Source organism: Colobus angolensis, unplaced genomic scaffold (assembly GCF_000951035.1).
Source record: "Colobus angolensis palliatus isolate OR3802 unplaced genomic scaffold, Cang.pa_1.0 Scaffold419, whole genome shotgun sequence".
NCBI classification, from domain to species: domain Eukaryota; kingdom Metazoa; phylum Chordata; class Mammalia; order Primates; family Cercopithecidae; genus Colobus; species Colobus angolensis.
The window spans coordinates 52,172-66,341 of NW_012117588.1; the positions used below are offsets into that span (position 1 = coordinate 52,172).

General features: G+C 42.1%; 1 protein-coding gene across 1 annotated transcript in view; it reads right to left on the reverse strand.

Moving 5' to 3' along the window:
* The window catches only part of PGM5 (phosphoglucomutase 5), a 179,890-nt gene that overhangs the window by 21,905 nt on the left and 143,815 nt on the right, over window positions 1-14,170 (reverse strand). Inside the window, exon 10 of the mRNA XM_011956456.1 lies at window positions 12,049-12,183. Within this exon, the coding sequence (XP_011811846.1) occupies window positions 12,049-12,183 (135 nt within the window). The remainder of the gene's footprint in view (window positions 1-12,048; window positions 12,184-14,170) is intronic.

Below are 14,170 nucleotides of genomic sequence, written 5' to 3' on the forward strand. Positions count from 1 at the left end.
TCCATTATTGGCCAAAAGGATCCTGAAAACTAGTTCAGGCCATGACAGGAAAAGGGGATAGCATACGCCTCGATATATCCTCCTCTCTGGAGCTTAGGTGTTGACAGTTAGAGATTCTAGGACTGACAGAACAGACTCTTTGCAGCAATAAGATACTAAATTCCAACCTGACCCTGATACAGCATCAGATGACAGATAACAGGCACTGAAGGAAATCAAAGCATTTTACCCCAAAATATATTCTTGGACATAATTTGGAATGGCTCTACAAAGCCATCTTTTGTGGGGGAAATCTGCCTTCTGTAGAGAATCCCTGTCCCTTGCTAGATCTTTTCTGGAGAGTCTGACACCCTTTGAGGTCTAATAAGAGATATTTACCATCTATTCTCTCCGAAGCCTGCTACTTAGAGGCTTCATCTACATAACAAGAACCTCAGCTTCCACAACTTTCTTTATCTTAACTCAAACATTTATTTATACTGACTTTACCTTTTCTGACAGAGCTTAACTTTTTCAACCAACTGCCAATCAGAAAATTTTTGAATCCACCTATGCCCTGAAAGTCTCTCCTTCTTTGACATGTCCTGCTTTTCTGGGCCAAGCCAATGTATACTTTACATGTGTTGCTTGTGTCTTTGCCTGTAACTTCTATCTCCCTAAAATGTATGAAAGCAAGTATAAGCCAAACACCTTGGGCACATGTTCTCAGGACTTCCTGAGGCTGTGTCACAGGCCATGACCTTTAACCCTGGCAAAATAAAACTCTAAAATGATTAAGGCTCATCTTGGTTGTTTTCTTTGATTTACACAGGCATTGTGCAAAACTCTTTACGTATACGAATTACCTGACTTAATCATTACAACAATATAAAATAAGAAGTGTATCTATCTCAATTTAACTGATGGAGAAATTAAGTTGCCCAAGATCACAAAACTGGAAAATGGCAGAACTAGGACTCAGAACAAAAATAGCTGATTTCAAAGCCCAATGTTTGTATCAGAGGCCATCCAGCCTTGATGGTATGCGAAAAAAACAAAATCTTCTTGAGGTGCTGCCTAACAATTTTAGCCACCTGAGAAAGTGACAGTGGTTTTGTCTTTTCCTCTGGCTGTTAAGCTGGTGTTTTTTTATTCTAATGCTTTGACAGCTTAGGGCCTGGCTGACTCTGGAAGGTTTTGTTCTTCCCAGGGTTAGCTAATTCCTAGAGATAGCAAACACCACACCCTGGAGCTTACCTTTCAGATGCAAACCAGACACTTCCTTTCTCAGCCCCACACAGGGCTCTCAAACTTGGGCCACTATTTCTCTGCCCTAACCACCCCAAGGGTAGGTACCAGGCAATTAGGGACAGTCCCTATGCCCCAGAGCCTGCTGAAATTATTCAAACAAGCTAATCCTAAACCTGCTCACCATGCTTTACCTTGCCTTTCCCACAGAATCCCCAAAAAGGCTTCACCCACATTTTTCCTTTGCTCATTCTGCCTTCTGTCTGACCCTGGCGCTTCCCTGTGTGGCCCTGTGTGACTTGTTGTACCCCCTCCTCTTGGGAACTGTGAATAACAAACTATCAGTCATCTCAACATCTGTTGGCCTCCCCATACCTGAATAATAATGAAGTCTACATTTTAAGCCACTCTCTCAGCCTCATCTACCTTCCATCTCATATCATGACAGTATAGTACACAGGCCCAGCCTGCCAAAGTATGCCTCATGTGATGATTTGTACCAACAAAAATGCTCAAAAATAAAACCAAAAACACAAACACGATACCAAAATTGTATAAACCTCTAACTGCTTTCCCTCCTGCCCAAGGCTTAAGCATTCTGGCATTGAGATGCTCCTCCCTGGAGTTTGTCAGGCCTGCCAGCATTCCTGGGAGTCAAAAACAAGGGATGGGAAACTCCCTCACCTGCATCTTGAACAGGAATTCTCATTCTGGGATTAGGGCATCGAACTTAAAATCAGCCAAGAGTAGACAGGAGAGCAAAAACAGCCACATTCTCCCCTTGACAGCTCAGATCCTGTATTCTCCATGTGAATGAAGCATGACCATGGTGGGAAGCCCAGGCAAAGCTGCCTCCAGGCGCTGGCTAATTGCACACAGTACTCCAGAGCTTCCTTCTGAAGGCCACAGCCAACCTCCAGGTTCACTGTCAGTCCCCATTTGTTAAGATACCCTCTTATTTATTATATAAGCAAAGCAAATGATTTACTGTACACCAAGGAAGGACACCACTTCAAAGAAAACCGGAATCACCACCAGTTCATGAGACCTGGGTAGCTTTCTCCTGAAAGGCACGGAAACGTGATTGTGCTGTGCATCTGGGCTGGAACATAAAGGCTGCTGGGAAAGGCAGACTGTGCTGGACACAGCTTGTCAAACCCATTCATCTGGCAAGAGAAGTGATGACCAGTGACCTCTGGACTTGTGTGACTGCTGCAAATTCATTCATGGTCCTTTTTCAGGCTGAGTAAACAAGATCCAGCAAGACTCAGTGATTTGTGGATATAAACATCACTGGGTTAACCAATAGCTGGTTAAGCATGTGCTTTAGACAAGGTAAAACCGGCACCAAAACAAAAGATATTTTGGTAAGAAGCTGATATTTAATATTTTAGAAATTAGAATAGCATTATAAGGAAAAAATCAAAATGTTTTTAGGTTTCCTTATATTTATTTTTAAAACTAATTTTGTTTTTTTATTTTAAACGACATATAAGAAAGTAGGGAGGAGATATAATTTTTTTTTAAGAGTTCAGTCTTTCTCAACTGTAATCCAAACTTGACCTAAAGCCAGGATCAAGGCATGCCTTTTGGCTCTTTAGTGTTCTGTTCTTAAGACCACTGGTTCTTGGGATAAGCTGGCGATGCCGATATTCTTGCAAGATTTGGAATTAAGGGCCTCTTTTGTATATATTGCCATGAAGGGCCATGTGAGATGGGCTGTGTCTGTGGGATTAACACGAGTGGTTCATGGTGGCAGTCCGTAGTTTCCCACAAGTCCCAGACTGTGTGTAGTGTGGATACACAGGGCTTTGCATACTCAGTACCTTGAAAGGAGATCTGATCATAATGTTTGGCCAAGAAAAAGGCTTACCGTCATAAAAACTCTAAAAAACCCTGGTCTACGATAGACACTAGGCCCTGGCGAAATCTCCCAGATTCCTAACCAAGGGAGTTTTTTACATGCCATCAGATGAGGGGTGTTCTCAGCTCCAGGGAAAACAATATGTAGTAACGGCAGAGTATGAGTTCAGATTTCAATATCTAAGGGAGGAAAAGGACTGTTTGCCCCGGTGTTTTGTTTGCCTCTTCAGAAAGTACTCATCTAAGTAGAAATAGAAAAAAACCTACACATCTTTGCATCTTTCCAAGTTTAATTCCCCTCCAAGAGCCAGTTATGAAAACACAGCCATATTAAATTCCTTTCTACACCGCTAGAGGGAAATCTAACCCACCTGACCAGAACTTGTTTCTTCTTTCTTTAAAAAAAAAAAAAAAAAATTATAATTACAGAACTAAAATTTTAAGACTGACACTTACTTTGAGACGTTATCCTGCTCAATACTTTCTACTCTTCCCCCTGTTTTAAAATTATTTGAATATATGCAGGCAAAGAGACTTAGAAAAGCACAAACCAGCCATCCTAGTTGGGCAGGAGGCTTGACAGTTGAGAAACTGTTCTAACAGTTAACCTGAATGTCTTCCAGTTCAGCTTGAGTTTATTTCCTCAAATTACATATTCATTAGTTATGGAGAACAGCTGGTCCTCTTTCCCCACCTCACATTATTCCTTAGATTCCTGAAAACCTCCAAGTCACGCCTCTCGTCTAAGCGGAAAGAGCCAGCTCCTTAACTTGGTCCTAGAGGTTAGAGCCCAACTCTCCACCAAGTGTTTCTCTTCTAAACTCTCTCGTCAACACTTTGCCCTCCCCCATAGTTCCAAAGTGCAGCAATACCGACCAAATTCTGAGGAGAAAAATAAAATGAGGTATTTCCTCATGTTTTCCCTCATACATATGGCTATTGACATATCCTTGCTCAGGTCTTCTTTTTAAATAACAACGTTTTTATTTATTCTTAAAGCTGAATTTGTTTTCATTTTTAACTACATATGGGAAAGTAAGGAGAGGAAATATAATTTTTTTTCAGGGTTTGGGGGGCTATAAACTGTAATCCAAAGTTGACCCAAAACCAGGACCGAGGCACAACTTTTAGCTCTTTAAGTCACATATACCTGGTATGATCCCAAAATCACGCTCTCATACACACATGCATGTACACATATACATATACAAAAGTCTTTATCTTGTCATGAAAGTACATGGCTAAGTGAATGAGGATTTGTGTCACTTCTGAACTCCATTCTGTTTCTCTTTCACATCATGTGTATTATATTCATTTCTACTTTATTCTCCAAGTTTTTGACTACTCACTCTAGATCCCTTATGAACTAGAAAAGATATCCAATATTTATTTAGAATATTATTTTCACAATGTTTCTAAATCCTATTCATTGCTAATTCAAAATTAGTACAGAAAACTGGTTGTTTTTAAGGCACTATTCACTTTTATAACTGTTGTTAAAGGAAAAACCTTAAACAAATTAAATTTAAGAGTTTAACTGAGCAAAGAACGATTCTTGAATCAGGCAGCCTTCAGAACCACATAGGTTCAGAGCAACTTGGAGCTGCCACGAGGTCAGATAACATTTATGAACAGAAAGAGAAAAGTGAAGTACAGAAAGCAGAAGTGAGGTCCAGAAACAGCTGGATTGGTTACAGCTCAGTTTTCGCCTTATTTGAACACATTTTGAAAAAGTGGCTGCCTGTAATTGGCTGAAACTCAGCTGCTGGGATTGGCTGGGACTCAGCTACTTGTCACAAGAGTAGGTTACAGTCTGTTCAGTCTGTTTACACATCCAGTTAGGTCATAGTTCACTATGTATGGAAAAACCTTTAGGCCGAACTTAAATTATGTAAGGAGTCAGCTTTAGGCTGAATTTCTCTTAACAGTGTGGAATAACAAATACATTTGGTGTTTGTCCTCAATTTCTGGCACAGAGCTCCTAAAACCTTTGGAACTTCCTGAATGATAAGAGTGTCCTTTGTTATTTCAGCCACAGCAGACTTTATGCTAATGAGGGACTCTTGGTGGGCCCCAACATAGTTTCAGGTGGAGGGCTGGCTGCCAGAGGAACCAAACAGGTGGCTAGAGGGCTGTAACGTTCAGCCCCACCCCTACAGGGAGGGGAGCAGGGCTGGAGACCAAATTCAACCACCAAGGGTCAATGATTTAATCAACCGTAATTACCTAGTGAAACCTCCATAAGAACCCTTCAGCAGGGTTTGAAGAGCTTCCAGGCTGGTGAACACATCAAGGTGCTGGAGGGTGTCTTACTCAGAGAGGGCATGGAAGCACCACACTCCTTCTCCACACCTGGTCCTATGCATGTCTTCCATTTGGCTGTCCTGGGTTCTAGCCTTTATACTGAACCAGTAATGCCAAGCGAAGCACTTTCCTGAGGTCAGTGGGTCATTCTAGTGAATTATTAAATCTGAAGGGGGGTTGTAGAAAACCCTAAATTTGTAGTTGGCAAGGCAAAAATGTGGGTAGCCTGTGCACCCTATTTGCAGCTGGCATTCCTACTAGAAGCAATCTTGTGAAACTGAGCCCTTAACTTGTGGGGTCTGGGCTAAATCCAGATAATATCAGAACTGACTTGAACAGAATTGTTGCACCCAGTTGGTGTCAGAGAATCATAGAATTGATTGATATGAGGAAAAAGCCTCTCAATAACACTGAACTGAGGCTCCAGAGGTAGCCTTGGACTCAAGCACAAGTAAAAAGAAATTCTCTTCTGGGCCTTCAACGTTAACATGGGCAACATGGATTTTGTTATAAGAAAGACTTAGTTTGAACCTCCAATCCAGAAACTACCCACTCTATGAATCTGAATTGCTCCCTGACTCAGTTTCCTTCCCTGCAAAAGCAGGATAATTCTGCCATGGGGCCCCTGGAATGATGAATAAGATAAAGGATGTATCTAGAATGGAGCCTGCATATTGTAGGGACCTTAAAAATGGCATTTATTTTATTCAAAACCTCAGTCATAGGAGGAAACCTGATGATAGCACCAACATTCATCCTGAATACAGAATATTTCAGCTTCTTGTGTGATATAATTGGGCTGAGATATTCCAAAGTAATTAATGGTCAATATTGCAATAATTTGGCAAAATTACACTGGGCATTTACCACGTACCAGGTGCACTGGGGATACAGGGAACTAATCTGACAAAGTCCCAGTCTCCTGGTGCTTCCATTCAACTGGGTGGAAACAGACAATAAAATAGAATAAACAAATATATAGAGATAAATATATATACATATATATAAGATGAGGATAAATGCCATGGAGAAAGCAAAGCAGGGTAGGGAGGTAAGAAGTACCTGCATGTGAGGGCTATTTTATATCAGGTGGCCAGGGACACCCTTACCGAGAAGTAAGGAGACAAGCCATGCAGATGTCGGAAGGAAAAGCATTTCAGGCAGAGGGAAAGGCCATCATAAATAACACAAGGCAGAGTGTTCTCATCATGTTCACCAAGCAGCAGGTGGAGTGGAGAGAGAAGCGGGAAAAGAGATAGCAAATGAGGTCAGAGGGAGAAGGGGGCCATTTCCAGTATGTCGTTCAAGCTCATGGTAAGGGTTTGGGCTCTTCTCTGAATGAGGTGGAGGGGAGGATTTTAGCAGAGCTATGAGGTGTTCTAACATGTTTCAGGAGAATCACTCTGATTGCTATGCTGAGAACAGGGTGGGTAGAGAATGGGCAAGTGTGGAGGGAAGGAGACCAGTTAGGAGACTATGTACTGCGCTAGAGAGAACAGCACTTGGCCCTGGGTGGAAATGGTGGAGGTGGTAAGATGGGGTCAGATTCTGGGTGTGTTTTGAAGGTCACATTGATAGGATTTACTCTTGAATGAGAAGGACTGAGGCATGAAAGAGAGGAAAGAAGAAGTCAAGGCTGAATCCTAGGGTTGTTTGGCCTAACCATTTGGAAGAATGGAACTGCCATTTACTGAGATGGAGAAGAATGAAATAAGCAGGATGCTGGAGTTTGTTTTGGAGGCGTGCACAGGAGGCTGGTGGGAATTCACTGTTGCACATGTCAAGTTTGTGATGTCTATAAGACATTAAAGTGGAATCCAATAAGCAACATAAACAGAAGTCCAGGAGACAGAGATCAATGTGTGGAACGGTATTAAAAACAGGTGCCGCTCGTTCTACAGTTTTAAAGAATTCAAGGTCCTGCTGCTAGCACTTCACAGTTCACTTAGCTCTTTGCTATTCAACGGGTGGCTCCTGGACCAGCAGCAGGGTATTGCCTGGGAGCTTGTTAGAAATGCAAAATCTCTGGCCCTCCTCATACCTGAGTCAGAATCCACATTTTAACACATTCCCAAGGTGATTGACCGGTAATTAAAGTTTGAGATGCACTTGTCTAATTAATATCATCCGGGAAATTTTAAAAAATCTACAGGTCCCACCTCAAAACAATTAAAGGAGAATCTCTAGGACTGGGGCGAAAGCACAGGTACTTTCACCAAGCTGCCGGAGTGGTTCTGATGTGCAGCCTGAGAACCACTGAGCTGACTCTTCTCATTTCTGTATGTTCCCTCTTTCAAGTTTCATTGCTAGTGTTCTTAGAAAGCCGTCTCCACAGAGATACGCGGTTCTAAGAGAGGATGCAGGCTGGTAGCTAGAGTAATCATGTCTCCTGGTTTACTGGGGACAATCTAAACATAATTACAGTTATTATCTTTCACTCACAAAAGTACAGATCCCCACCTTTTGCTGGTTCTACTTAATGATTTTTCAATCTTATGATGGTGTGAAAGCAATACACATTCAGTAGAAACCGTACTGTGAGTCCCTATACGACGATTTTTTCACTTTCAGTATAGGATTCAATCCATTTCATGAGATATTCAGCACTTCTTTATAAAATGGGGTTCGTGTGAGATGATTTTCCCCAACCATAGGTTAATGTAAGTGTTCTGAGTTTGTTCAAGGTAGGCTGAGCTAAGCTCTGATGTTCCGGAGGCGTGGTGTATTCAATGCGTTTTCAACTTATGATGGGTTTATTGAGGTGTAACTCTGTTGTAAATCTAGGAGCATCTGTATTCTGGTTTAGATTACAAATCATATATTCTCCCTATGTAAAACAAAATGGCTGTGTACTTTATTTCTGGATTACGCAGTCTTATTAAGAACAGGTAGAACAAAATGACAGATGACCTTCGATTTGACACGTGAATAAACATGAGGGACCTGGTGCTTAGGTATTAGTCCTTAAAGCCTTCTAGGTACAACTTATCAAAAATACATACTTAAAGCCGGGTGTGGTGATTCACACCTGTAATCCCAGCACTTTGGGAGGCCGAGGCGGGTGGATCACTTGAGGTCAAGAGTTTGAGACCAGCCTGGCCAACATGGGAAACCCCATCCCTACTAAAAATTGAAAACAAGCCGGGGATGGTGGCAGGCATCTGTAGTCCCGGCTACTCAGGAGGCTGAGGCAGGAGAATCCCTTGAATCCAAGAGGTGGAAGTTACAGTGAGCTGAGATCATGCCACTGCACTCCAACCTGGGTGACAGAGTGAGACTCTGTCTCAATAAAACAAAAACAAACAAATATTTAAATTCCTCAATTTTCAGGACGACTGGGGGAAAATCAGGCCCCTCCCGAGGACTGGGGTGAGATGGGATGTGACTATATTCTGCAGTGAAAATACTAAAGCCAAGGGTGGATTAGCCACAGGCTGATTATCAGTCTGTGATTTTCCTAGCCCTTAACAAAACTTCTCCTTCCTTTTCCTTTGGGATCTTCTATTGTTCCTTAACTACTCCACCCACAGGCTGAAAGGGACAAGGGAAGAAGGTCAATGAGAAGCTAATTTACCAGCCCTGCTAATAAATTGGATGGGAAATAAAATGGAAACAATTGTACTGTTTCTGGTTACCTGTGATTTTAAACGCTTTTGGCTCATTCCTTTTTCCAAATGATTACCAGCTGGTTTGAGGGTTCATTGAAGGCCTACTGATTTCTGGTAAAATTAAAATAAACTTGTATTTTAAAAACTAGGTAGTCTTCCAGCAACAAGCCTTTGGAAGCTTTCCTTCCTGATTTACCAGGGACACAGAGTGGGATCAGGGCAAGCACCTGCTCATTTCATCAGGGCCCTCCCTGGCCCGTCCTCTCCTTACCACCAATTCGTAGGCACACATGGATAGAATTTTAAAACAATATTTTTGATGTAGATAAGAAATTATTTGACATTAACTTAAAACAAATAGCATAATCACTGTTCTACAAAAGGATGCAAATGGAAAATCTACATGTGAGGGTATGGTCTAAATGCATATAGATTATATCACAAGTTTTCCTAATTGCATCACTAGGATTGTTACGAATACGTCTGCAAGGCAATCAGTGTAAATGTTTAAAATATGCTCTGTTCACATGTGTTCAAAATGTCTGGAAAAGAAACTATCCATGGGCAAAGTAAAATAGCCAGATGCTAATAAGCCAGTTGAAGGGAACTCTCTGTTCTCTTGCAAAATAATTTGAGAGTAGATGGCTATTGAGTTAGCGTGGGTAAAACATTAAAAACTCCCTGTTGAACTGGAACAAGATTCACAATGGAATCTTTGCAGATTAGAGAAGGTGGAAGGGGGTCTTTCTGTAGCTGAGAAAGCAACACAAGCAGGTCTTTCCAGTCAGGCCCTGATCAGGAATAACACTAGCAGCTTCAGGAGTACATCTTACTTTGATCTCTGTTCACAGTTAATCAAAGGCTTTTTGGAAGGCAGAAGCAGGTGGTCCTGGAAAGCAACCTCATAAGGAGCCTCCAAAATGCTCCAACTTAAAGGCTTAGGTAAAGTTCAGCAGTAATTAAGACAGGTTGGCCTGCTGAGAGAATCTTCTTGCTTTCCCTTAGGTGGTTACATTTCTTTTCAAGTCTTACTCTATGATATATCCTGACTCAAATGTATTATGCAATAGGGTTTAAGTTGGTGAGTGAATGATGTATGGTATTTTAACAAGGAGTTCTATTTTAATGTAAAACTTTTAGCTAGATCATGTGCTACATCCTCGGGGGCCCATCTAGCCAGGTCTAGGATAACTCTTGTTTCTGAGAAGGGAGGGCAAATCAGCAATTGCAACAGGAACGTCAGTGAAGGGATTCACCAACCCCTCAAAGTGGCAAATTCTTTCCACCAACAGGATGAGAAATGTGCAGTCATGGGGACCAAAACCAGCATGACTTATGTTTCCTTTACTCACACGACCTTCTAAGAGTAGGCCGATGGAGGTTTTCAGCTTCAAAGGAAGCCTGGGGGCGGGGGCGGGGACGGGGTGGGTTGGAGGATCAAAAGCACTGCTTTTGTGGACTGCCTCAGGGAGAGACTCATGTGTGTATAGGATTGTTGTGACACTTGTCTAATGGCCTGGTCTCAGTCCAGCGTGGAAGGTAAATAAAAATAAGCAAATATCACAACCACTTACCCTGTGCAAATAGGGAAAAGAATGTTGAGGAAAAAATAGCCCGGAGTCAGAGTGAGTCAGAGTTGGTGAGGCCAGGAATATCATTCCTCACCCTGTACGTAGCTCTGGACTTTTAGGCCCCTGCTTTAATCTCCTTCCCCAACATGAGATGTAGAATAGTGTTTTATTCGGAAAGACAGGGTAAGCTTCAAATTCTTGCATGATTTGGTACTATCTTGGGCGAAATGTACTCACTAACAAATTATTTTGGCAGAGTTTGGCCCATCCCCTGCATGGAAAGGCTATGATCCTGAGAGGAAGAGCCAAGGGTCTCATGCTGGCCACGTGCTTTACCCACTCATGCTCCTGGTTAACCCTGAGAACAGCTCTCAGCCCCCTCTAGCCTTTCCTGTCCCATCTAGGATGATTTTACTCCAGGCAGATCTCCTGGCTGCAGCGTCAGGTGTAAGGATCTTAGCACCCATTGTTACCAAGTTCCGAGACTCTCCAAAGAAACTGACCACGAAAAAAAAAACACAACAACAAACAAAAAACAAAACAAAAACAAAACACTAAACTACTGACAAAGAAAGAAAACCCTCCCAGGTATCTTACTCCATCAGGGCAAATTATAGCTAGAAATTCTGAGCACCTTTAAAATCAGTAGCAGTGAGTATTTCTCTGTTTCTCTACTTTTCCACAAAGGAAGTATGGCAGGTAGAACAAATATTTTCATCTCAAAAAATCATCTCATCAAGGACCTTGCTTCGAAACCTAGATTGAAGAACAAGAAGGCAGGAGCAGCCAACTGTATAGCTTGAAGTACCCAACATTAGAGTGGGTTGTTTCTGGTATTAATTAATGTTGCCTGGAGCGTTAATGCATGTGGGAGTGGAGAGGCTTATGGTTGTGTTATTTATGATTTTTCCCAGTTCTTAATTCGCCTTATTGTTGAAAACATGAGGAGATTTTGCCAAACACAATCTAGCTGAGCCTTGTTAATGTCCTTCCTTAACTTAAAAAGCCACCGATATCCTCTCCTCTCAGAGTGGACAACATAGCAGTCTCAGTGACAAATCCCATCTGTATTGGCACCTCAAGGTCATGGTCCAAATATCTGGAGATTCAGAATTTACATGAGCATAGTCAATGCTCTGAGAGTTTCACCAGTTTGACTCTAACGCTAAATTTACTTGTCTATAGAAGGTGCCTTTTCTTTACCCCAATTAACAAACCACTGAACAGTCAAGAGAGGACAGTTGTTTGGGACATGCTGGTCTAAACGGATTACAAATCGATGCGAGAGAGCAATTTTTCTGTTTCAAACACTATAATGAATGAATTAAACTTGCTTGGAGTTGCACCGAGCTTGTCCTCCAGCTGAAATTATCACGTACCTTTCCAGAAGGTAAAATAGACCCATTAAAGCCCCATGGAGCTAAATTTGCCATGAGCTGCGAGACACACTGCTGTGAGCACAACTGTTTCAGTACCTGTGGCTCCTGGTCATGGCCACTGGGGTCCCTCTCGTAGCTCTCTGCGTACAGTCTGAGGGTGGCCCGCACACCACTGGAGGAACTGAGCCGGAAGATGAGCCGTGACGCATCCGAGAAAATGATCCTCAGGCCCTGAGACCGAGAACATCCAGAATGGAGCAGTGAGCAAATGAATACACAAATAATAATCATTAATACCTGTCATAGAAATCAGCATGTTTTTATACCTCAACACAATCAGAATCAAGACTATTTATGAATTGGCTCTGGACACAGGGCATGTGATGAACCTACTTAGAGTTACCCATTTGTCTCTTTATTCTACTTCCATTGCTTTGTGGTTAATGTGGGGAAAGAGGAGCAAAGCTGTGAACAGATATACTCGAGTTCTCTTGGGCTGGTGATATGGGAATCAGAAAGAAGTGGAAGTCACAAGGATGAAATGATATTCAGTAAATATTCCCAGGGCCAAAGTTTGTCCCTTGTAAATCTGTGGATGCATGAAAGGAGGCAATTTGTCTATTACAGTAAAATGGATTGCCCATATTAAAGTTACCCCGGCATGAGGTTAGGCTGCAGGTTCCTCTGCTGGCAAGGGAACCCTCCAGTGAAGTGCCCAGGGCTGGAGCCTCAACTAGGCTCTGAAGGTTGCCAAGCACACTGCCATCCTTTTGTCTCTGTCCTTTCTTCCATCAGTCAAGAAAAATGACAAGTCTCAATTATTTTAGGAGGTTTATTTGCCAAAGTTAAGGATGCACACCTGGGAGACAGGTCTATGCCTTTCTCCGAAAATGATTTTGAGGGCTCCAAATTTAAAGGGGAAAGGGCAGGATATTGAGAAGTAAACAATTTTCATGTAAGAGGTGGGTAGGGAAAAATAGTCATTCATGCCTTTGTCTGGCTCATTGAAGCTGCATTTTTTTTTTTTTTTAACATAAGATGACACGGACAAAGGAGGCACAAGAAAATTGCAGGGAATCTGCATTTTACATAAGATAACAGACAAAACTGGGCCAGGGGAACAATCAGATGTGCATTTATGTCTGGCAGGCCAGGGGTGGCTGCACCTATAAAGTATCAATTTGCATTGCCATGGTGAAATTTTAATAGAAACACCTTTAGAGTAAAGATCTGGTAGCTCACCAGGAATTCCCTTGTGGGCAAAATATGGGGGAGGCACGTAGCTTTTCATCTTGTAGCCATCTTATTTAGGAACCAAAAGGGGGAGGCAGGTTTGCGTGACCCAGTTCCCAGCTTGAATTTTCCCTTTGGCTTAATGAGTTTGGGGGTTGCAAGATTGAATTTCCCTTCACACTTCCTACCTGACTTCTTCTTTGGCCTGACCACCAGAGTGGGGTGGGGTCAGAGCTGTGGCCACACCTACTAGTGCTGCCTAGGATTAATTCCTCATTGGCTCAGCACAGCTCCATTCGCTATATATCTCTTCTCGGTAGAGGCAGGGATATTGTAAAATTATGACCATAAGATCATACTGTGACTTCTGTTGAAGGAAATGTGTTCTCCTAAGACAACTGATAAGGTAACTCTTGTAAATAAGCATATTGGCAGGGGCCAGGGGAAGGAAGAGGAGGGAACAAAATAATATATCTGGTGACTTGTTATTTTGGAAAACTTAGATGTCTCAGGAGACATTGATATCAGGCATTCTCCCAAAGCAATTTATCCTTGAAATTTCTCTGGCCTCAAGTCCTGTTTAAGAATAAGCCATTAGTAAAAAAAATATATATATATCTGCTGCATATGTGACTGCAATTGTTTACCCCCACCCCCATCTGGTGGTATCTGCTGGGGGACACTATGGTTCCATCTGAGTGGCTTTCTGCTTTTAAGTTTCCCAAATAAATATTTTAAATTCCCAAATAAAAAGCTTTAGTTTCTTTTGGAGTGGTTCAATGTCTGCCACAATTTGTGTAACCAAAGGGAGCTATCTCCCCTACTGGCAACCAATCACTCTGTAATACTGGCTTTGCAAACAGGATATTATTAACCAGGATTTATTCATTGGGCAAACATTTCAGAGCGGCCCTTATGGATTAGGTACTGCACTAAATCCTGGGTATATGAATATAAAGACACAGTAATTGCCCTCCCTAAACCT